Source organism: Rousettus aegyptiacus, unplaced genomic scaffold, assembly GCF_014176215.1.
Source record: "Rousettus aegyptiacus isolate mRouAeg1 unplaced genomic scaffold, mRouAeg1.p scaffold_m13_p_1, whole genome shotgun sequence".
Taxonomy (NCBI): domain Eukaryota; kingdom Metazoa; phylum Chordata; class Mammalia; order Chiroptera; family Pteropodidae; genus Rousettus; species Rousettus aegyptiacus.
In genome coordinates, this window is record NW_023416284.1 from 106,430,223 (window position 1) to 106,456,809 (window position 26,587).

The following is a 26,587-nucleotide window of genomic DNA, read 5'->3' on the forward strand; positions in this document are numbered from 1 at the left end:
CTTCCCTCAAGTGGTACTTCCAGATAAATAAGATAACTTGAGAAGTGTTAGAAGCCTTTTTAATTCATTCAGACTCATAAGATAGCATTAAATACACATCAGGTATTACGCTAGCAGCCTAAAAGACTTACTGCCTCTCTCCTATTCCCTCAGTTACAAAGACTTCCTAGCCAGTACTATGATTTAGGCCTTAACCGTTTTTTACAAACAGCAAGTAGTAGTCAGTGTTAAATCTCTAAACAGGCACCAATGTTTTCTCATTTACACTCTTGCTTTCATATTTTTTCACCCAAAAAGAAAACAAAAACAGGTGCATTCACACTATGCAAATGAGAAAAGGTAACCTCTGAAACTATTTCACCGCAAACAGAAGATCCTCAAGCTGCTAGCTAGCTAAAACCACAGGAGGTGTGTCAATGCCTAGATGCTAAGCCATGGGAGGCCTGCAGGCTGGGAAGGCAGTAAAGCCCCAGAGAGCTCTAAAGCCCTGATTGGCAAGCCACACCAGGCCCATCAGTTCCTCAGGTGCTGATCCACAGGAGGCCGATCAACTGCTCAGGTGGAAGGTGCAGGGAGGTGGGAGGAGACAAGCTATGTGGAGCAGTAGCTTGAATGAAAGGCCACCAGCTCACCAGGGAAGAAGGGAAATGAGAGGCACCTACTGAGAATACTAGCGTTCAGAGAACTCCATTAAGAAAAGGAATGAGCCTGCTCTCTCTTGCGCATAGTATCTTCTTACCTGTGGGAAGCACAACTCACAAGAGTGAGTTTCTGGCCCACGGATTCTAAATAAATGCTGGTGCTGAATGACCCCTAGTTTGCATTCTGAGGCAGACCACCAGGGCTCCCCAATAAGATCAGCACCTCCTAGTCAGTTGCTAAGATTCTTAGGGACTCACCACCCTCTACCCAGCCCTTGTTTTCCAAGATTCTCAGCATGACAGTGACATCTCTCCTTCAGTTTCCAAAATCCCTAGAAATACTTCAGCAAGGATAGGTCAGGTAGTATCAGTATCTCACTCTCGCATTTACTCACAGGAGCATTCATTGAGTATCTGTAACATGCCAAATCCTGTGCATTCCATGGGAGATGTAAAAATCAAATAAGGCATTGTCTCCTCAAGGTGATATAAAAGTAAAAAATAATTACAGAATAAGGATATATAATAGAAATGTGCCCAAGTTGTTGTAAAAACAAAGGAGAAGGAGAATTAAATCAAATGGGGTACTTTCTGGTAGTGGGGACACTAAGTTGAGTATTAAAAGACAAAAAAGAGTAACTAGAACAGAAAAAGGGGAGGGGAACTGGGAAAGAGAGGTAGGGAAAGTTACCATTAGGCAGAGAGAATAGAAAATATAAATGACTAGAAAGGAGAAATAGTTGATTCCATCCAAGAACAGTAAGTAGATGAGTGTGGTCGGGCAGCGAGGCGCACAGGGAAGTGGTGGGCAATGAGACCAGATCACAAGGGACTCAGTAGTCTAAACAAATGAGCTTGAGATTTTCCCTGAAAGTATTGGGAAGCCCCTGGATATTTCATAGCATCGATACACAAGACCAAGGCCTTAGGAAAATTAAAATTTGTTGCTTTTGACAATAAGGTTTTTCAGGTTTCCATAAAGTCTAACCTATTTTCAAAATAAATAGGTTTCTAAAGTCAAATTTCTAATTTTATATTTTGTCATTAAATGTTAAAAACTTATATGAAAGCATATACGTATGAAATGATGTGTACCATATATAGCACATTCAAGGGGGACTCATTACAGTTAATAAACACTAATTTGATAGTAAAATTCAAATAAATGCGATATATTCCTTCTCTAGATGAATAAAATTTTAATCACATATTTTTGATATTATTTATATACTTATAAATTTACTGATAAATTACACACAATATTAATATAGTAAATATTATCTACATAATAAAACATGGACAAAAAGCAAACATTCAAACGATAGGATAAATATATAAAAAAAAATAAAGGTTCTAGTATTTTCTATCTGCTCTTTAATGGATTAGTTTTCATATCCCATTTTAGAAGCCACTGCATTAGACAGCTAACAATTGCCTAAACTCACCTCCCCCACACTCTTAAGTATATGAATGCAGAGAAAGGTCAATATGCCATTCATTAAAGCAAATCAATTAAATAAAAACAGAGACAAGGAGCATAATCAAGGATGGTGATGACACAACATACTAAAGTTCAGGTCATCACTGGGTAGCTGATAAGAGATGGAGACAATAGATCATGATTTGATGAAAACTGATACCTTTCCCTCAGCTCCCTTGAGTCATTATGAGGATTAAGGATAACACACATTATGAAGTAAGCTCTCAATCACCTATATAGTGAGAGGAAAGCAATTTGGGTGAAGTCAAGGTAGTACAGGCAGGATATTTTACCTGAGGACTGAGGAGGAGGTAAGGGGTTTCTGTCATGGCCTCTGCTCTCTCATATTACTAGAACTCTGGGATCTCAGAAACAGATTTGTATTTCTAAAAGATAATTTTCTAGCTATCTCTCAGGAGAATTTAAGAGTCGGCAATCTGGGAACCGTTTTACATTAGTGGTATATGTCTACATTTATTTGCCAGAGGTAGCATTGCTAGGCTTAGATCCTATTTATAAGATGTGCCATCATAGGATCCTTCCCATTTCCCTTTTCCACAGGGTTTAAGTAAGAAAAACTGCTACTGTGGTGAGAATTGGAAGTACAAATATCTGAACTTGTGGGAGGACACTCATTCCCTAGATCTCTCAAAAAGAAAGTGCTTCCATACATTACTTCTTGCCCACCAGGGCTCCCCAATAAGATCAGCATCTCCTGGTCAGTTGATAAGATTCTTAGGGACTCACCACCCTCTACCCAGCCCTTGTTTTCCAAGATTCTCAGCATGACAGTGACATCTCTCCTTCAGTTTCCAAAATCCCTAGAAATACTTCAGCAAGGATAGGTCAGGTAGTATCAGTATCTCACTCTAGCATTTACTCACAGGAGCATTCATTGAGTATCTGTAACATGCCAAATCCTGTGCATTCCACGGGAGATATAAAAATCAAATAAGGCATGGTCTCCTCAAGGTGATATAAAAGTAAAAAATAATTACGGAATAAGGATATATAATAGAAATGTGCCCAAGTTGTTGTAAGAACAAAGGAGAAGGAGAATTAAATCAAATGGTTCTGAATGCTCTGATTCAGAACTATAGCCATGTCCCCAGAGCAACCACCCCAAGGTATCTGGCCTCACTATGCCAACAATAATCATTCCTGCTGATCTATCACAAGTCCAGCAATTATGCCATCAATAGGAATAGAAGAGAAGGACTGGGATTTTATTACCTTTCCCTTTAATTCACCATTCATTTATGCATTCATTCACCCACCCACTCGCTCATTTAACAAATATGCAAAGAGCATCTTCTCTGTTCTGGACTATACTGGACACCGGGAGCACACAGATGAGACATTTCCTTTGGTACTAATAATATGTTAAAAGACAGCAGAGTGATCCTTGCCATTTGCACTGCTGAGTGCGGCTTAGCCAGTCCTGGCATAGTGCAGTAAGCTCACCATCTTTCTGAAAACCCTCTGCATGGGCTTTAAGGACACCACCATCCCACACACCACTGCTGCCTGAGAAATGCAGTCTGAGGGGTTTGACCCACTGTCATTAAACCAGACAAAACTCTGTCTCAGTCTAAGTCAGAGCAACGTTTTTTTTTATCCAGACATTAAACTGCTATCAGGTGATGCTATTGTGTAAATAAACAGAGGCAAACAGATGGCTTCACACAGGATTCAGGGCTTGCAGAGCATCACTGATGCTACAAATGAAGAAAAGCAGGGAGATGCTATTAGATACAGAGCAGGCCCTAGAGAGCACAGCAACCCGACAAACAGAATCCTAGTCTTAATAATGCATGCATAACAACAGGCAGTTACATCCCACTTACAGTTTTTTTGTTAATCAAGTGCCATTGATTTCCAAATATAGGGGATATACCTCTAAGAAACACATATTCCTACCTCTCTCTTAAAATATATTTTAGGGTGATGTTATCTCTTTATAGTACCATGACTCTCTATTTCACAGCCTTTGAAAGGTTTTATTTTGATGCCTCCCAAATGTTTAAATAAGGATAATGAAATGAACTATAGAGGAATCCAGAGACTTAGATTTGAATCTGTGCTATCCCTGTGATCTCTGAGCGTTTTCTTGGGCCTCCATTTTGGGGCCCATTTTCTTCAGCTGTAAAATGAGAGATAACTGTGGCAAAGACCACTATTTGCCTCCCAGTATTTTTTCTCTCCATCCTTAGTAAAAAGAACTTGAATTTGTAGCTAAATACATTGACACTCAGCCAAAAGGCTAGATTTCCTCTACAATTAGATATGATCATTTGGCTAAGTTTTGGCCAATAAGATGTAAGGTGTCAAATGTGACTTAGGAAGAATCCTTTCTACTTTCTGCTATCTAGAATGTAGTGCCAATAACTGGAGCTCTGACAGATGTAATGAACCAGAGTGACCTAAGGAATGGAAATAGCACATGGTAGCAACAAGAAGATAAACGGGGTTCAAGTCTGACACTGTGGAACAGATTTTTTTATATAAAATAAATGTGAACTTCTATTTTAGGTCTTTTTTAATTCACAGAAGACCTAATCTTACCTAAATACAACAGGACACCTAACCGCATGGAGTGGTTGTAAGAGTTAGACTAAGCGTGAGAGTGCTTTGCGCTCAGAGTGTTTCCTTAAAATCCTGGTAGCATTATCTGCTCTGTGAATAAAGGGTTACATGGTCAAACATCTCTGAGAAACAGCACTTACTATATCCCCCTGTAGAAACTATGCAATTTATATTATCATAGAAAAGACTTTATAAAGACTAGAAGCAGAGAAATATATTTTTCTGTGCTTAGTCAAAATTTCCCAAACTCTTTTGACTTTCTTTTTCTTTTCTTTCTTTTTTTTTTTGTTATCTTTCTCCCATGTGATGCTTATAAAGAACTAGTTTCATAGGAAACGGTTTGAGAAATTCTGGGTAAATTTATTATTAGTTAATATCAAAATTATTGTTATTAGCCTTACAAAAAGGTTTACCTAATTGAATCCACTACTACTTCAGTCCAGGCCCTCATGGAATAATTGCTTTCATAACTCTCTAAATGTTTCCTACAGCACAGTTGTTAATTTTATTAATTTATAATTGTTTGTGTGAATACATTTATGTCTCCCTTACTATGCAGTAAGTTCCAGGTAGGTACTGGAACTGTTATGCTCACCAATTTAACCCAACATGAAGCAAAGTATCTGGCACATAAGAAATCATGTGCCCAGTAAATAGTTGCTCAATATATGCATGATTTCTGAGCTCTGCTTTAAATCAGGCACATTGTGCAAATGTCAGCGATGAAATAAGTATAAATCAATCAATTTTGGAAGAGGAGACAATGCTCACTTTGAGAAGGAGTTTTAATCACATTTTGTTCTCTTAGTTAGCATGTAGGCCATTAACTCCTGCAGCGCCTATGTGGAATCCTAATAAATAATAGAATGCCCGTCTAAGGGAGCATTATTTAATACACAAGCAAAGGAAACCCTGAGTAATATTGACCTAAAGACAAAATGGAAAATTTTTTTTCTTTTGTTGTTTCTTTTTATGTTCCTTCAGTCTTGACGTAGCTTCTTTGTTATATCCTTCTGTTCAGCTATTCACCAGATGGTTCTCCAGGTTGATTGTTCTATAATTTAGTTGTAATTTTAATGTGGTCATGGGAGGAGGCAAGCACAGCATTAAACCTCTTCTGCTACCTTGACCAGAACTCTCAAAATAGGAAATTTTAATGTGTTTTTAGATAAAGGGCAAAAAAGTACCTCAGAGTTGTCAGCAAGTTGTCATTAAAGGCACACCTCAGAGATTTTGCAGGTTCAGTTCCAGACCATAGCAATAATGCAAGTCACACATCATACAAAGAATACTTTCCTGCTGAAGGCTGAAGTTTGTGGTTTTTTAAAGCCATCATCTCTTTGAAACTGATGCGCAGTTTTGGAAAAGCTATTTGGTTGTTCATGGTTGCAGGCAGGGAGCTGGAGTGGGGGCTTGAGGAAACTACCTTTTACTGAACATGTTATGTGCTGGGCACTTCACAGACTTTATCATCTGTACAATGGAGACAATAATTGCAGGTATTTAAACAGGTTACTATAAATAAAGTAATATCAATATACTTTTCAAAAGTGAGTCATAATCGTTTTGCTGATGGAGGGTCTTGCCTTCATTTTATAAAAAGTGCAACATCTATAAAGTGCAATAAAGCAAAGTCCAATAAAAGGAGGTATGCCTGTACTAAGAAGCTCAACTAGTCTGGATATCCAAGAAAGATCACTTACCTGGTTGGAAATTAATGCTGGCTACTAGCTAGAGCCTATCTGAGGCCAACAACCAGTGTGAAAAACATTGCCTCTCCATGTGATTTGGGATTCCCATAGCCAGAGGGCTGTGTTCCAAAAGGAAGCACCCTAACAGAAAGTAAGATAGTCAGCCAAAAGATTTTTAGATGCAAGGATTTTTGAGACCTAGCCCTGAAAGTCCCAGAACATCACTTCTATAACATTCTATTGGTCAAGCCAGTCACTAAGTTAGCTCGAATTCAAAGAGAAGAGAGTGAGCCTCCACTTCTCTGGGGAGCAACAACATACATTTACAAGGAGGGAGGAAATTCACAGCAGCACATTTTGAAGACTATCCACAATAACAACATTTAAATTATGATAGTAATTAGAACCATTTTGATTTTTAATATTTAGATACCTGTATCTATATAACTGGTTCCTTTATAATCCTATTTTATTTTATAAAAAAACAAAAATATTCAAGAAATGACAACTATACATATACACTTAAACCAATAAATGCTAAATCGTGAATTATTTAATTCTACATTTCAAAAATATATGCATGGAAAACAGACCATATAGAAAAAAAGAGAAGTGCATAATTCAATTCTATTAAGTGAAAATTTTCCTGCTGTATATTAAGGACCCCAAGAGCAGCTGTTCCTTACTTGACTTGTACTTCCCCAGCCCCTATCAGGACAAAATATATATACAAACACTCAGATCCTCTTCTTCTGTAAGAAATGCCTGTGCCTCCTCAAAGAATATAATTCCATGAAACAAATTTCTTGAGAGAATATAACTAGGTAAAATATAAGTTCATGCATTTAAGGCAAGAGAAAATTTCATTAATTCTCAGCAAATTTGTAGCAGTTCAGGTCATAGAATATGAGGTTGGTAAGAAGTTTAAAAGTGATTTCTTAGTAGGCTGACCAACTCAACCTGGTTTGCCATAGACTTTCTAGGTTTAATCATGAAAAGTCTGGTATCCCAGGAAACCCCTCAGTCCTGGGTAAACCGTAGTTCATCACTCTTTTTACTAATGACTTTAAAGAGACTAGATCCTAATATCCATATCTCCAAAATGGATTTCGATGGGTACTGGGTTCAGTATCCCAAAGTTGAAAGGAATTAACCAGTGTACTCTGATGGACTACTGCTGCCTATTTTAAATGACCTTCAGTTCTTATCTCCAGAGCTAAACTTGTAAGAATTATACACAATATTCTAAATATTTTTTTAAAAAAATATTTATTGTGTTGCTTTATGTTTTTTGTAATACTGTACCCCTTTAGAAAAAGACAGTGATATCTTGGAGAGTATAGCTTACTTTATTTTCCCAAACTTATAGAGCTCTACAAATTGACCAATTCTATTGGAATTACCCTATCACATGAGCCTATTAATTTGAAACACTTGGCAGTATTCTAATGGGAAAGTGACCAAGGATAATATGGTTGTCCACCTAAAAGTGCTGCTGTCTCATCAGAGTTATTACTCTTAATTTTAACAAAGATATGGGGATCCTTGAGATATTAATCCCTACAGGGTTCTCATGAAAATCCAGTGCAGATGTGTGAGAATGTAAGACAGGGCAAGCATTACATTTGCCTTTGATTTGTAGGAGTCTCCAGAGAGTACACAGTTTATTCTCAGATAATTTCTAAATTACTGTCTTTTTAGTCCTCCTTGGAAGATTTACTGTTAACCACTTCCATCATCTTGGGGGTATTGCTCTTTTCTTGCCTTCTGTTCTAGTTCTCCTCCTGGTTTCAGGAGTGCTCCTTCTCTGATTTCTCTTTCTGCCACTTGCATTAGAATTTCCTCTAAGATGCTATCACCTAACCCCTCCTTATATCTCTCTGTGATCATTCTTATGTTGGCTCTATCCTTGGTTCAATCTCCAAGTCTTCCTTAGTCAGCTCTCCTGAGGATTACCAAATCTAAATCCAGATTCCCAACTGGCTTCCCTCCCAAACTCCTGATCCACATTTCCTGTTACCATCTAAGCATGTGCACATGAAATTTAGTCTACATCTATAATGGAATTTATTATCCTCCCTGTTAAACCTATTATTTCCCCCTCATCCTCTATTCCTACTGATGGGATTCCTAGCCATTTATTCATACATAAAAGTTCTGAGTCAACTTTTCAGCCTCATTCTCTTTACTCTTTATAATTAATAAAATGCCAAGACCTGCCAAGTTCTGCTTTTCTATCAAGTTTATAATACATATTTATATTTTTCCATAGCAAACACCGATGAATTTATTGCTACTACGAAACTGGTAATTTATACTGTTAAGGCCAAACTACACTTAAACGTTCTGGGGAAAATAATGCATACTTTCTTTAAAAAATAGTTTTAAACTGTGTATGGAAGTATGCAGAGGTTATGCTGAAGAGAGAAGTTGTTAGAAGATAAAGCGCATCTATTACAACTGAAGAAAAGCACCGTAGGTGTTTTACGAGTATACCTGTTAGGGTCACACTTCTGGAAGACTGGAGTCAGCAGTTTGTCAAGTTATAAAAGCAACGATTCTCTAGGTGGGGCTAAGTACCAAAATAAACTCTGGCCTCTTACATATTTCACACTTGCTAATATCCCCCACACCGAAATTATGATCTACAAACCTGGGGTAAGTATGTCCCCTCCTGGAAAATTACTATGATACTAACAATAATGGAGTACAACAATGAGTGAGTTTCTCAGGTGAGTGATGAAAAAAAAAGAGTTTGAAAAACCACTCAATTAGTTCCAGTAAGTTAGCAAGCCATAAAAAGTATCAGGGCCAACAAGGCTTTGGGTCCCAAGAGATTCTAAGTGAGTTCTAATTAGCCCAGAAACAAACACCATAATTGAGTTAAGCAGGGATTGGCAAAGTGAGATTAGAGAAAGGGTATCAACCTATTTTAATATATTTTTAAAATTATGTTCCTTCCGTTACTTATAGGAAATAAAAATCTCTACTTTTATTTTAATTGAAACTTTATTTTTATGGAGAAAACATACATAGTTGTAAAAATACTTTTTAAAAAAATTTCCACTTCTGGTTACCCACCCAGTCAAGGCCACTTGATCACAGGCCTTGATCAATGATTAGGGTATTTCTGTTATTAATTTATAATAAACCATTTGAATCATAGTCATTGCAACCAAAAGGAAACCCCTAGCTTCCAAGTATGTCTCACAAATGTAATCTTATTTTAAGGTCACAAATCTAAAACAACAAATAAAGCTACAACATTCCTTCTAAATACTAGGTTGAGAACGAGGTGACTGAAATTCTGCTCTTACCCCTGGTACAAAATATAATAAAAGTTTGGGCAAAAATATTCATGTATTTCATAGCATTTCAGAATTTTTAAAACATTTGCATTACCTTAGCTCATCTTAGGTAGGCTAGATAGCCACTAAGTTCCCTACCAGCTCAACAATTCTATGTATCTATATTTTATTTACACACACACACACACACACACACACACACACACACACACATATTAAGAATTACCTAACACAAGTAAATGCATGTAAAGACACTCCAAAGTAAAACAAATTACTAGATAATCATTTAGTTCATCAAAGGAGTCCATATTGCAAAGGATTTTGCTCTTAAACTGCTTTAAACAGTAAGCTTCTATGGTATATTTGCAGTATATGGTATATTTGCAGTATGCAGCTTCCTGGCTCCCGAGATCCTGATTTTTCCTTCTGTGGGAAGGATGTGGCCTGAACACCTTTTACTTAAGTGAAATTCATAGAGATCTATGTTCCCTTCTAAGAAAATGCTTAAAAGAAAGGAGGTTTATACAGTATCTAAAAGATTGTTTGATCGTTGGTTGAGATTTTCTTTTTACTTATTTTTATTGGATAATAATGCTATTTAAAGTTTCTGTGTCAAAATATCTCTTAAAATCATATTTGTCTGTGCTTCCCCATAAAATCTTAAGGAATAGCTTTCCCATTTATATTCTAAATAGGATTAAAGAAAATTTTGACTGTTGTCCCCACGGACTTTTAATTTCTGCCCCGAAAGAAAGAAAATCGCTCAAAATATTTGTGCTTCATTTCTCCCCTTTCCCCACCACACCTTCTCTCCTATGAAGAGGTGTCTGCTCGTGCATGTAGGCTTGGCCACAGGTTGCAGTCTAAACACTGTCACCCATCCCATCTCAGAGTGAGTAATCCCAGATTGGGAACCCAATTAGGTTGGATGGTTGAAGACTGTCACTTTCAGGCAGGTGAGAGACAATTCAATAACACCAATCATTATAGATAATAAAGAATAAAGAAACTAAAATCCTTTGACCATCTGTCTCCTTGGTGTTCTTCAATTTCTGACTTGTGTAAGGCAACAGAATCTAAAGTCTGCCCAGAGTAGGAAGACAGCACAAATTTACCAGACCCTAAAAACACTCAAATCTTTTGTATTAAGTCAGATACATCTGCTCTTAATTACGTATGTACACACACACTCACAAACATAAACACATACATAGGGATAGATTAAAGACAGTTGCAAGTTCTTTGCTATTCTTCCCATTGAGAGTGGAGCCTAATTCTCCTTCCTTGTATCCGAGCTCATTTTAGTGCCTTGCTTGACCAAGAGAATGTAATGATTATGATATTCCGATGCAGCTAAGGCTGGCTCAGAAGGTATGTAGCTTCCAACCGTGTCTCTTGGACTGCTTCCTCTTGGGGAACTCCATCTTAGGCCGTTTCTTCTTAGAATCCAACTGCAATTATGTGAGAAAGCCCAAGAAGTCCCAGAGAGAAACTCATGTTGAGAGGAACTAAGACTTCTTAGCTGACTTCCCTGAGTAGCTTCCAGCCAATAACCAGCATCAACCATCAGTTACATGAGTGAACCATCTTGGACCATGCAGACAAGCTGAGCCTTTAGACGACTGAAGCCCAGCCACCATCTGACTGCAATGCATGGATGACCCCAGTAAGACTACCCCAGCCTAGCCCTACGTAATAAAATTGTGAACAAAATAAATTTGTATGTTTTAAGCTGTTAACTTCCTAGGTGGTTTGTTAAGTAAAGATAGATTTCCGGGACACACACACTGCAGCAGTCATCCTTCTGATGCCGTGCATCATAAAGAGGACTCCACTAACCCAAGCTCAAATTTCTTCCCCTTCCTACTTGCTAGTAATCCAAAATAAATGGTGTGATGGCTTGTATGACTTTTCTGTCCCGTCCAAATGGGACAAGACCAGAATTTTTAAAACTACTCAAGCTACAGAGATAACACTAATATTTATAATATTTGATTTCTAATTGATGTTGCAGACCTAAATTTCTATATTGTGTTTATCTTACCCTAAATTAGTTATAATATCAGGTAAGAAAAAGGTAAATTAAGTTACTAATGCTATATTCACAATATTTTGTCAAAATTTCTCCCCCTAAAAATTACTTTCTGATTTATGATCATCTTACCTCATGTCATCAACTTTAATGCCTTAAAACTTAACAACAAAATGTGTTAAATATTGCAATCTTTGAACATCACATGGCTTTGATGAACTTCTCCGCTATTTAAAGTTCCCAAGTATTAAAAATCAGAACAAACAGAAGAACCATTATAAAAGAAAAACAGTTCTCTCTCATTCATCTTCAAATAAGGACAGTTCAAAGTAATACAGAAAATGAAACACAGTGAATTCTATCACACACACACACACACACACACACACACACACACAAACATGCTGGAGGCTATATGATATCATATCTGTATGCTTCAAAACAGAATCCTATCATTTGGAATTATAACACATTTTCTTTTCATTAAGTCTGCCCTACATGAAAAGGGTGTCATCCTGTCATGGCTGAAACTCCCTCAGAGAAAGCACAGGGAACATCTTACACAAATACTCTCAGATCAGTTCAGGATAAAACATAAAGTGTGGTTTCATTTCAGGATCATTTTATCCATTGACCAGCTATGCTTGTGAAAGTTTAAAATTTTCATAGTATGGTAGATAGAACTTGTTCCCACCTTATAAGATGTCTAGAACACAGTTAGACCAATTCTCGCAATATGTAGGAAGCAAAGACAATCAGACATACTTGTTTGTGTGAAGAAAAGTTATCATAAACTAACCTACAAGAACAAATTCTTCATGATTACCTCAGCTTACTCCATATAATACCACTGAGAAGAATTTACAGCTCTTTCAAAATCCAATGTCTATAAAGACAGAACACCTAGAAGGAAATGGTGCCATACTTAAGATATCTTTTATTAGTACAGTAAAGTCCTATTTTTATGGAATAGGATGGGTCTGAGGTCATTCCATAAAATAGATTTCCCAGAAAATGGAAATAGGCAATTTACTCTAAGAATTTTATTGAAAAATTATGCTATTCTATTTGAATAATGATGGGAATGTTCTACACATTTCCTTTATTAATGAATTAAAATACACAAAACACCATAAAATTATATTAGAGGTTCAAAAGTATCACTTAAATCTTCTTTACCAGTCACTTTCATTTTATAAAATCAGCAGTTCCATTAAAATCGTATTATGTAAAAATGGGTTTTTACTGTAATAATAGTTATTACCTATTTAGCTCCCAAGGATGTTGTGAAAATTAAATAATAAGCCATTGGAAAGCAAATACAAAGTGTCGCTAATACCAGAGGCCAAGAAGGGCAGCCAGATGGAAAAATGAAGGAAAGAGCACCTGATACATTAAAAATCGCAGCTTTCACCTGTAATTCCATTACTGCCAATACTCAATGCAGTAGTCGTGTGTGCTGACGTGATCTCATTTAATCTTTTCAGCATTATAATATCTTAATTATAGCCCTCATAATGATGAAGCTCAGAAAGGTTTAAAACTTGTCCAATGTCACACCAGTCGGTAAATGTCAGAATCCAAATGCGAACCCAGGTTTATCCTTGTCGATAGCTCCCACGTATCTCCTGAAGCATCGCTATCTACCCAATATGATTTTGTGTTTTATAACTGCTTCTCAGCCTCTTACTCCACTTTTCAAGGTCCACTTCAAATGCCTCTTCCTCCACAAAGCTAATTCTCTTCTACTTGCCTAAGAAACTTTGATTCTAAACACTTCTGTTTTGATTACAATTATTCGTTATATTAATATGTGTTGTGCATTTTGTTAACCCAGCTTATAATACTAACTGAGGCCACAGCTATATCTGACTTGCCTTTGGAGACTCAGATTAGGAGCACCTGACTCAGTACCTTGAACACAGTATTCAGTAAATGTTGGTTAAGCTGAATTAGAAAGGAGTGTTAACGTGAATTACAACTAGATTTGCTACCAGCTGCAAAGCAAATGTTTTTACTAATGGCTCATTACATCAGACACCTCTTTGGGAAGTTTCTCCAGTTTTTCCATGTGTGTGTACCTAATGGATTTGTGGTAAGCCTGAATTCCTCAAGTAGAGTATCTGACATATGCTAGGTACTCAGGAAATAGTAGTTTCCTTCATTTTAATTCCACGTGAAGAGAACAATATGAACAGCAAGCAGAGAAGTATGAATTCAGTATAAAATGAAGACTGATTTGAATGTATGATAAAGAGTTAGGGCACTAAAATCAAACTGTCTGATTTTCTGCCCCAGCTTCTTCAGCATCTTTACTTAGTAACTGAATAAAACTCGGGCAAGTTACTTAACCTCTCTGTGTCCCAGATTTCTCGGCTATAAAAAGGAGAATAATAACAGGATCCTCACATAAAGTAGTTGTGAGAATTAATTGAGAAAATCCACATAGAACACACAGTACAGTGCATGGCACACACCAAACACTCAAATTATAGTTGCTGCTATCACCATTATCATCATCATAAAAATCTCTATGCTTAGGAATCTGTTCAGAGGAGAAGACATTACTTTCCACGGACCTGTAAAATCTTATAGTTGTAAGTAACTATGTCAAACTCAAAGGTTTATTTCTGTTATTAAATTATGGACGGTAGCATTGACATGTGCACTTCATTCAAGCAATACTTATTGAGTGTCTCTTTTGTGCCAGACTTTAGTAAACAAACATACTTGATTCAAAGAATGAAAGAAGCCAGGAGAGCCAAGAAAATGTTAAGAACGCAAGCCGCAAGTAGAAAGAGGAGATAAATAAAACCCAAAGGTCAGTCAGAGATCAAAATACCAAGGTTTACCAAAAATCAGAAGAGAAAAATAAGCCCGAATAGCTCCTACATAAAACCCAAAACTGAACAGAACAATGAATTAAAATTCTGGCCACTATAAGATAATTTGCTGGAGTTCAAAAAAGCCTTATTAGAGAAGAGGAGAGAGACAACAGGAGAAGAGTAAGGACTTCAGTTATTATATATTACATATCTGTTTTCATTCACTTATCTTTCCATTTGAAAACTAAAAATAATCAACAGGAACTACATGTTTTAAAAATCTTAACTACTCTGGTTCTCACAATAATACTCAGGACCAATTGATTATACATCCAATGCCTATGACCACCCTCCTACACACCTTTCTTCAAAGCGCTGATTTGTTCTATTTAAAAGTAACTTCATGGAGAATTCAGGTCCATCTTATAAGATGACCATGAACAAAGGATGATAGAGAATGCCAGAGGCTCCAGTCAGCCAGGGCACACAGTGGATACGGTCAACTGCAATGCCAAGCAACATAGCTAAAATTGCTCCTCACTCAGCATAAAGGTCCCAAAGGATATTAAAAGCTTGGCAACCTTCAAAAGCTTCTCTTGCTTCCTGCATAGGATGGGAGAAACAGCTTGCTTAGCAGGAAAAACCATAGCCCAGGGCCAATCCGCTGGCTAGATTCATCAAAGAGATGGCTGAAACAGAACAGATTTTTTACTTTTGTATAGGAATGACTCATGAGCTTGTTTATTCAAAAACTTACATCTCCATTGAGAGAGGTGGATGATAGGGGAGTTGGATAATAATGATAGTTCAAGTTCATATTGGTCAGTCCGCTCCCTCTTGTCCCTGGTCTTTCTATGCAGTTACACAGGCATTCCACCATTGCCCAGAAGACAGTATGTTTTAATCATACTGCCCTCATTTTTCATCATTAATAAAGCAAACAACACAAATTACTTTCTTTTGTTTACTCTTAGTCCTTTTAGAGAGAGAATGTACTTGATTAGCTAAGAATATGGGCTTGGAGTAAGAATTCTTGGGTTAAAATTCTGATTCTGTTCAATTGCAAACTGTGTGACCATGGGCAAATTTTTAACTGCCCTGGGCCTCTGTTTCTGTCAGTAAAAATGGGGATAAAAATATTATATCACAGAGTTATTGTGGGGATTAAATTGTTTAAAATATAGAGACTAATTCCCACTATATTGTTAGTTTTCAACAAATGTTTGATATTATCATTATTATTACCTCACAGATGACCAAATGTTCATCTTCCAATACAGATCTTTATTCAGTATTACCTTAAGAAGTTTAAGTCAAACCATAAATGTAATTAGGTCTCTTAGGGAAAATATATTTGCTTTATGAAAAATATTTTCTTGAGGATAGATTTTCTGGGAATTATAGTAAATACCTCTTAAGAAAAAATGTCTAAGTATGAATATAAGTTTCTGTATATCTGAGGATATATATCTCCTATAAAAATGTATTTAAGGAGAAAGTTCTAGTTAGACTGATGCATAGACAGATAATTCATAGATGATAGATGGATAGATGATAGATAGGTAGATAGACTTATTTTTTCTACTTAATTTACCTGTGTCTTTTTTAACATCTTTGAAAAATCATTCCAACAGAAGAACTTACTTGTCATTTTTTTTTCAGTCTTCTATGTAAAAGATATACAAAGGTAAAAAATAAGAAGGTGTTTGCAAATTGATTCTTTCCATACACTTGGTGTCTTTCAAACACAAGCTGTAAGTCTGTTCTCTGACACATAAGAAAATTTATCCAGTTAGTCGATTATTTTAAGTCATCTTTGCATTGTAACTACTGTTCCACCTTTAAAGAAGGTAGGCTGAGCTATCTTTTCTGGATTTCACTGGATTATAAAATTCTTCTATATTAACCAAAAAAAAGTAAGTTTGTAGACATAAGTGCCTATTTATTTCTACATTATTTACTGTGTTGTACAATGTATTTAAATAACAAATAATCCCCTATTGGATCAGCCTGGTTTAGTCTGTCCGTGATTATTTAGTTCATGGACTGTTGTACTCACTGGGTAAAATCAGCACGTCATCTCCAGGGCCCGGAATGGTATGGTTGTGTCCTCCCCACCCCTCTTCAACACCAGTCCATGCTTCAGGGAGGGACCATTTTAAAGCTGATTCAGGTGCAGTGGTAGAAGCTAAAAAACAAAGGAAAATAGCAAGAGTAACTGAAAATTGGATTCGTTATGATAACTTGAAAATTGTATTATTATTTTAGAATGCTGGTGATATTTTTACCACCCAAAGAAGGGGCCTTTTAATATTTATAAACTTCCAAAAAATATAAATATCAAGTATGAAGCCAGTAATTATTCAATCTTTTGATTGCCTCCACTTCCAGGAAAAATATATTCTATTTTTGGTACTAAACATTGTGTTTTGCCATATTATAAATATCACATATGCTAATCATCAAATATTTGGAAAATGCAAATATCGAAAGAAAAAGGAAAAAATAATAATTGCCTATAATCTCGCCACCTAGAGATAACAGCAATTAACCTTTTATTTGAATTTCTTTCCAGAATTTCTCAGCATTTTAATGTAATTGAGACTATATCACTATATGCAATTTTAAATCCAGTTCTTATTTTACTTAGCATAGCAGTTTTTCGTATGCATTTTCTAATGTCATTAAAATTCCTTATAAACCTAATTTTAATGGCTACATAATATTCTATCTTATAAAAAAGACCATAATTTACTTAATCTCTGATGTTTGGTATTTAGGCTCTTTTCACTTTCTTTTTAAATTATAAATAAAACAATGTTAAATATCTCTATGCAAATTTGCCAATGATCTTGATTTTTTCTTAAAATAGAATTTTAGCAAATGGAATCACTGAGTTGAATGGTATGATCTCACAGATCCTAATGCGTATTAAAGGCAGGATAGCAACCTAGATGCTGTAGTAATTTCCATGCAGTTCATACGTTCCAAATGGTTTTTATTGATTCTGCCACTGATGATCAAATGGCATTTTCTTTTCAGTCATCTCACTGGCCTCTTCATCAGGGAATTGAAACATAAACCTACTAAATTCCAATTAGGAATGCCTAGTATCACATCAAGCACAACACCTGGCCAAACTGCACACACGTGTTCTTTTCTGGAATAGGATCCCTCGTACAGAGTCAGAAGAGGATGAAAAGATTCACTGATGAGCAAATGTTCATCTTTTAGTACAGACCTTCTTTTATTCAGTATTACCTTAAGAAGTTCAAATTAAATTATAAATGGAATTAAGTCTTATAGGGGAAATATATTTGTTCTGTGAAAAATATTTTTTTCTCAGGCTAGAAAAATTTCCCGGGAGTTTCAAGAACTCGCATGATGGTAATCTCACATGATTAGCAGGAGGGAAGAATCTCTTCCATTACTTGCTCTTTCATAAGCTTAAATAATCAGTGCCTTCTCTATCAGAATTGTCCTAAAAATGTAGAGATACGAAAAGGAATGTTATGCCACACTTGCCCCCAAGGAGCTAATAGCATTATGTAAGTTGTGTAAGCAAATATTGAAAGAATAGAACTCTAAAGAGAGTTATCTGTAATGGTACTTGACAAAGGGAGGATGTAAGACTTTCCAGGGCAGGATTCCTAGAGAGGGAACATCTGGGGTGCATTTTCAAAACTTAGTCGCTATAAAAGTAAAGGGAGAGTGGGATGTAGTGAGGGTATGTGGTAAGAGTTTGCATTCCAGACAGAAAGACAAACATGGGCAAAGGCAAGAAATAAGAGATCAAGTGGAGGAATTATAGGCAGTTTGGTATTGCTGAGCCACAGAGCTGGAAGGAGGCAAATGATGGGGTTGGAGAAATAATCGGAAGTCAAAGTGTGAAGGATAACAAAGATAGAGGAGCCAAGGATGATCTCTGGGTTTCCAGAGTGAGTGGTGATGGATGGAGATGTCCTTTAAGACAGGGGTTCCCAACCCCCAGGCAGCGGATTGCTTCAGGTCCATGGCCTGTTAGGAACCAGGCCACACAGCAGGAGGCGAGTGGCAGGAGGAATGAAGCTTCATCTGTATCTGCAGCCACTCCCCAGTGCTAGCATCACCGCCTCAGTTCCATCTCAGATCATCAGCATTAGATTCTCATCGGAGCACTGGTTCCTGGTGCCAAAAAGGTTGGGGACACCTGCTTTAAGACATACATTAATAAATTTAGTTTTGGCCATGTAGAATTTCAGGTGTCTATGAGGCCTTCAGGTGAAAATACACAGCAAATAGGGATGACTATAAACCTGAAGTTTGGAAGGGAGCTCTGAGTCAGAGAAATGGATGTTTGCGTCACCTGCCCAGAGGTTGTATTTGAAACTCTGAGGATGGTTGTGAGAGCTCCAGAGTATTATAGTATGAAAAGAGAAGGTGCCTGCGGTCAGAATCATGAAGGAACACCCAGTTATTTTGCCTACCCAAACCCAAATCCACAGTAAGTCATGGTCTAATTAGGGCCCGGGGATAATTTAAAAGTATTTAGATTGTGGTCAAGTAGAAATCCTAGGCAATTTAATTATCACAAAATATACACCACACCATGGGAATCAGGCAATATTTTGAAACAAGCCTCACTCAGAAAGATGTTTTATAAATATTTTATAAAAGCTAATACTATGGTACCTTTCTAGTTTCCTTCCAATTTTGCCTCCTTTCCAATACTATACCCTACATAGTCAGGTGGAGATAAGATGGGGGTGTTTGTTGAAGTGGCCACTAACTACCACCACGAAGGCTAGAAAAAGCTGTCCTGATATCTTATTTCCAGTGATATTTTAAACAGCCAATGACATGTTCTTTAAAACTTCAAGGCAAGCCCCCAAACCCTTTATTGCCTCAATTTTATATCACGGATATTGGAAACAAAACATTCTTCACTTTTGTCATCTTCACTCTTGTTTATAGGAGGGCTAAAATTGTCTTCAATTGAACAAAATAAATCTTAAGATAGTTATTTTATAGGATGTTATTATGAATGAATTTGATCATTCTAGATCATCCTGTCTTTTAAGAACACTTAATGGAGAAGGAAACACATTTCAGTCTACTGTAGTTATTAGATTTCTTATTCCTTATTTCCAGTGATATTTTAAACAGTTAATATCTGGCTTCTATATGACTATTATTAATATAAAAATGTGCCATAATGACCAACACAATCTTTCCCACAGAATAAGCCATCAAGTAACTGAGTGATCATAGAGTCTCCCTACTGCAGGACATCTTAATTCAAAATGTTTCATCTGCATTACATACACGTGTTGAATCTCTGAATAGCTTAATATATAGATAGACCTCCATGAAATATTCCATTCTTGTTTTGTTGAAGAATTTTTGATACTATAATAATTTTACTATTTTTCATAGAGCTATTTTTTAAGAATAATACACTCATATTAAAAATTTGACATTAGCACATATATCCTATACTGTGGTAATCAGGCAATGTCTTAGAAGCATATTAATATTTGAAATTTCTTCCTACTGAATGGTAATGTACTAATTTTGTAACTCCTTGTACTTTAAGAAAGTTTTCTATATCAAATTGTATGAGCTAGGAAAACTAGCTATACAGAATTAATTCTAATCTAACTCATAAATTCATATATGTTATAAAAAGCTAATTAAGCACCTTAGCACTTATATTATAGCAAGGAAAAAAAAGCCATTGAAATGAGCTGGGAAACTGAGTTCTTCTCTAGGCTCAACCACTGACTATTGATGTGACTAAGTAAACTTTAATCTCTAGGCTTCCATGCCCTCATTTGTAAAATGAGGCAATTGGATAGGATGGCCTGTGATGTTTCTTCTCCTATTAAAATTCTACAACTCCATGAAGCATTAACTTTCTATTTACTCACATGTTGTAATTTACAGACCAAATGAAGTACCTCCCAGTTAAACTGACCCCTGCTTAAAACTCCTTGGAGCTAGCCACCGCAATGTCCTTCCAAAGAGTCCTTAACACAGAAATCTTTATACAAGGTGCTGAGTGTCATGCCGTCCTGACTACAGCTGATTGAACCAGGAATGGTCGCCATAAATGGTCCAGCATCTTCTAAAGAGTCCTGGCATGAGAGCATCCTCAACAAGTAGATTTTCTACAACATGGTGACCGATTCAGCCAATCTAGTCTCTTCTCTGAGAATTTGAATTCAGGAGTTTCAGAAAGGAGAGAACTGTAAGATACTTTTCCTTGGTAACAGTTATTTTAAAGGAAATTTATTCATTGACTATTTAGTTAGTCATTTGATTGACATCCCCAAGTGACCATAAGACCTCATAAAGTCAAAGACTATTGCTCATCACTGTACCCCCCTGCACCTCTTTTAAGAGGCACTCAATAAACAAGGCTTTTTGAACCACCTAAAACAAAACAGAAACAAGCTCATAGACACAGAGGACAAACTAATGGTCACCAGATGGAAGAGGTGTTGGGGGGACGGACAAAAAAGGTGAAAGAAGTTAAGAAGTACAAATTGCCAGTTATAAAAATAGTCACAGTAAGGTTCAGCATAGGGAATATAGTCAATAATATTGTAATAACTATGTATGCCAATGGACACTAGACTTATTGAGGTGATCATTTGGTATGTTACATAAATGTCCAATCACTATATTGTACATCTTAAACTAACATAAAATTGTATGTCAACTACAACTGAAAAAGATTTTTAAAAAATTTTACATTGAAAAGAAGTTGCTTCATGTTGAGAGTGAATAAAGTTTATTAGTTATCTAAAATAAAGTAAGTTCAGGAAACAGAGCAAAATGCTATGGCAGTTCAAAAACAGTTATAAAAACAAAGGATCACATTTTTCTTAGTCCAATAAGCATAAAGTGGTAACCATCGGTACTTCTAGTTTATAGTTTTAGTCCAATACCTTTACTTCATTTATTTACTAATTTTGATGGAGGAAATAGATCATTTTCTAATTAGCATGGGCTCTCCTCTGACATAAGACAAAAATGCCACTGGAAATCAAAGGAAAACTCAGCCTTTGAAAAGATTTATCTCTGCTGAAAATGTATAGTTTAATTGACTCAGAATAAATAAAAACAAACAATGAAATGTATTAGAAGGTGTTTATGAGTCATTTAGTCTTTGAGAATTTGGTTTTTATGAGTTAGAAAGATTTCACAGAACCATCTGACTTTAGGGGAGGGTTTGTTTATCCTGACTTTCTGAAATTACTGGGAACAATTAAAGTTTTGAGATACCCTGAATTTCTCTTTTCATTTGGTGAAGGCCTAATGGCCCATCTGCAGATCTGGTCTCCTGTGTGCACATATGGTCCATAATTTATGAAATGTGTTTATTTACATGTTTTAATTCATGCCTTCCAATGTTTTGAAATACACCCTTCTTATATTTTTCTTTGACATGCAGACACGTATTTTAGCTGTAGAGCTGACACAATAGTGAGTTGTTAGGCATAAAAATATTAGGACTGATACCTGCATGTTTATAAACAATACGATGGGAGGAATTTGTAGGACTATTATTGAAGAACATTCTGTTGTACCAGACACTTCTATGTGGTGGGTTAATACTCACCTGACATAGTTGGGGGCACACCTTCCTTCACCTGGAGAATTACTTCGACTTGGTCTTCACCTGAAACTGAATACCAAAAGCCACAACTTGAATGTAATACAAAGATAATCTTAATATGAAAGATATTTATATTAAAGAAAAGTGGCTAAATTCTCCTCAATCTAACTAAATTTTCAAAATAAAAAATGAAGTCCTTGTTAGTTAGTCTAACAATTGATTTCCAAGATTTGATTTTGCTCGCTTTTATTTGATTAAACTTAATTGCACTGTGTCTCCAAGAGAAGTGGCACATAAATAATTAGGGGGAAAAAAAACCTCTTGTAGCCATATCTTTTTGGGAGGCCAATGTTGGTCAGTAGGGCGCACCACATACCCTATTTCCTCTTCATCACTTCGAAGGCTCGGTTTTTAGAATTCATGTGTTTTTCACCAATAGAGTTCAGATCACCCATGAAATGTATTTGTTTTACCTTTATCCAAACAAATTGTCCTTTTAATGAAGGTTTCTCTCCACCCCCCTTTCACCTCCCATCTTCCAAACAAACTGAGCACATTTAAAAGGCCTGGGGTTCATTAATTTTAAGTGTTCAATAAATTAGTGGAAATAATCAAAAGGCCTGATTCTTTCTGATAATGACAATTTGATGTCAGTATAAACCAGTAGATTAAGCTGAGAACATATGCTCTTTTGCCAAGAGAGGCTGCTATAATTAAATAGCGAATGCATCTACAAGGTGCTCTCACGCCTGATTAATTAGTAATCAGGTGCACAAATTCTACTTTTCAGTAACACCTTGTCTTTTATTGGTTAATTACCTTTCTGCCTTATCAGATGTCATGGGAGTCAGCACCTCCCACCACTGGAGGTCCCAGCACTGCTGAAGGCCACAGCATTGGGCCCCTAGTCAAACCCACGCTCTCCATTTGCTTTTCCCTGAAACCCTGAGCCCTTTCCTCCATCACAGAGCGAACTAGACCAAGGATTATTCTAATTACAAAGCATAAGCTTCAGGACATTACAAAGAAAATCATCCCCAAAGGGATCCACTATAAGACCTCTCCTATTCTGTTCTCATTTTGATCATTGTTCTCGTTTAAATTTTTTGCCATTAAAAAGCACGAGTCTGTGGCTTTCTCCTTCCACTATACACATTTTGAGAGCAGGTACAAAGTCCAACATATTTCTTTACATGTTCTTTTTTATACCACTTCCAAGACTTCACTTAGAATGTTTCTTTACCCTATTGTATATTTCACCCACTTTTTTGTATTAATAATAATAATAACAATATTAATAGTAAAGCCGCTAGCTCGGTATCTTATCTCTTTTTTCTAGAACGTCTTATTCATCCATTTCTGCTCACATGGCTATAAATTTTCTAAAGTTGAAAAGCATTTTAAAATCATAGTATGATATTTATTCCAAGCTCATTCTCAATTTAGCAAATATTTATTAAATATCAATTGTAGTAAATTTAGGATTTCATCAATCATTAGTTCTATCTCTAAATCTTTGAGTAAGGGACATTTCTCATGTACCTTAAGACATCAGCTACTGCTGGATATTTAGATACTTAGTTTTTATGAACCAATCTAGAAATCCTAAGTTTATAGTGCTCTACTCAAGATAATCAATATTTAAGTGAAATTTTAACAAATTAAACAAATAAAGGCAGGAGACAACCCTCTTAAAGGAACCAAAAGACAATCTAGTAAAAACATTAGGATCAATCAGAAAAAAAGTTAAAAACAATATGGACAAGATTATATATAAAAACATGCAAAATTTTTAACAATAGAATAACCTTCTACAAAAGAAAAGAACTGAATATTGTAATACAATTAAACTCTAAGAAAGATCAACTAGAAAATGTTTCAAAAATCATTTGGAAAGAGAACTTGGTTTATTAAAGATGTTATAGTGTTCCAGTAAAGATGGTGGAGTAGGGAAACACTGTGCTTGCCTCCTCTCATGACCACATCAAAATTACAACGGAACTATAGAACAACCATCATTGAGAATCAGCTGAAGTCTAGTTGAACAGAAGTCCTACAACTAAGGACATAGAGAAGAGGCCACTTCAAGACTGGCAGGAGGGGTGGAGATATGAAACAAGATAGTCTCACACATGTGTGTGGTGGTTGAGAATCAGGAGGGATATCTTGGCTGTGGAGATCCCCTTGGGGAAGTGAAGGGTCCTGGCCCCAGATCAGGCTCCCCAGCCTAGGATTCCAGTCCCAGGAAGAGAAGTCCCCACAACTACTGTTTGTGAAAACCAAAAGATTTAGTGACTGGGGAGGAGGCTGTGGGAATCCCAGGCATACATCTTAAAAGGCCCATGCATGAACTTATTTACTGATAGATTCACTCGCTCTGAGCAAGGGCAGCAGCTTCAAAGGCATCAGGGAGATATGGGGAGGAACTGAATTGTCTGGCTTCAGAGTGAGGGCTGGAGGGGCAGCTTTCTCCCAGACAGAAGTATGGGCAGAATCCATTGTTCCTTCATTGAACCCTCCCCACTATTGGTATGCAGATGCAGGCAGCCATCATAACTGAGTCTCCATCAACCTGGATAATAATGATCGCCCTTTCCTGGTAACTCCTTGAGGCCCTACTCCACCCAACTTGCAGGCCTACCCAAGCCGCTTCCAGTGACTTTTCATACAAATGGCCTGTCTTGGTTCATGCTGTGGACTTTCTTAAAAGGTCTATAAACAACAAATAAGTAGCATCTGGCTTTGGTGAGCTTCATATCACTTGTTGAGCAGCCCTGAGTCTGGCACAGTGGCAGCCAGCCTTGGTTCATGAGTTGGCCTCTCGAGGAACTTCCAAGCCCAGTGTGCCTAGCAGCCATCTTCAGATTGTTTGGTAGCTCATGTCAGGTGGCTCCAGGTAAGGCACAGGCTTTGGCTGAACTTGGCCTGTGGCAGAATCCCTACTAAGAGGCACTAGGGCCAACGTTCCTGGTGGCTAGCTTCAGAACCAAGCCAGAGCAGCCCCCAAGGCCTCATCTGAGGACAACACACCCAAAGGGAAGACTGGGAAGGGATCAGAGCCCTACTAAAGCAAATCCTGCTCCATAGGATCAGTCTCTGCATAATAGCTCCTTCACTATAGTCATCAGCCAGTCCTCACAACCAATCAGATTATGGATCAATCCCTTCCACTGACATGCTAACAGAAACCAAGGCTCAACTGAGGGCACACACGACCCACATAAGGGACATACCTGGATCATTCAGCTCAGGTGACTAGGGAGACTGTGCCCCTGGGCCCCAAAGGACATCTACTACATAAAGCCACTCTACTAAGACCAGGAGATATAGCAGCTCTATCTAATACACAGAAATAAATACAGGGAGGCAGCCAAAATAGAGAGACAAAGAAAAATGTCCCAAATGAAAGAACAGAACAAAGTCCCAGAAAAAGAAGTCAATAAAATGGAGACAAGCAATTTACCAGATGCAGAGTTCAAAATACTGGTTATAAGGATGCTCAATGAACTTAGGAAGTGTAGATGAACTCAGTGAGAACTTTACCAAAGAGATAGAAAACACAAAAATAAAAATAGGAAACAAAAAAGAATGAGTCAGAAATTAAGAATGTAACAGCCAAAATGAAGAATACATTAGAGAGAATCAACAGTAGATTTGATGAAGTAGAAGATCAAATCAGTGATTTAGAAGATAAGGTAGCAAAAAAAAATTCAATCAAAACAGTAACAATGAAAACAAAAAAAAATTAGGATAGTTTAAGAGGCTTCTGAGACATCATCAAGCATTATTTTGGATGGTTTCTCAACAGAGACTTTGCAAGCCAGCAAGGATTAGCATGAAATATTCAGTGATGAAAAACAAGGACCTCCAACAAAAAGTACTCTATCCAGCAAAACTATCATTTAGAATCAAAGGACAGAAAAAAGATCTTCCCAGACAAGAAAAAGCTAAAGGAGTTCAACATGAAACCAATATGACAAGAAATGTTAAAGGGACTTGAGGAGGAGGAGGAGAAAAAAAGAAGAGGAGAAGGAAGAAGAAAGAAAAAAATATGAATAATAAAATGGCAATAACTACATATCTATCAATAATTACTTTCAATGTAAATGGATTAAATGCTCCAATCAAAATATACAGTGCCTGAATGGATAAGAAAACAAGACCCTACATATGCTGCCTACAAGAGACTTACTTCAGACTGAAAGTAAAGGGATGAAAAAAGATATTTCATAAAAATGGAAACAAACAAAGAAAAAATGATGGGGAAGCAATACTTACACCAGACAAAATAGATTTTAAAACAAAAGCTATACAAGAGAAAAAGAAAGGACCCAGTAATCCCACTTCTGGGTATTTATCTGAAGAAATCCAAAACATTACTTCAAAAAGATATGTGAATCCATATGTTCATTGTAGCACTG

At 36.6% G+C, this 26,587-nt stretch overlaps 1 protein-coding gene across 11 annotated transcripts in view; it reads right to left on the bottom strand.

The window, feature by feature from the left end:
• PKHD1 (PKHD1 ciliary IPT domain containing fibrocystin/polyductin) overlaps nt 1-26,587 on the bottom strand; it is a 405,020-nt gene that overhangs the window by 162,942 nt on the left and 215,491 nt on the right. For all 11 annotated transcript variants that reach the window (XM_036218764.1, XM_036218741.1, XM_036218730.1 and 8 more), the window contains 2 exons: nt 22,170-22,235; nt 16,623-16,751 (listed from right to left, as the gene is read on the bottom strand). In XM_036218764.1, coding sequence (XP_036074657.1) covers nt 16,623-16,751; nt 22,170-22,235 — 195 coding nt within the window. The remainder of the gene's footprint in view (nt 1-16,622; nt 16,752-22,169; nt 22,236-26,587) is intronic.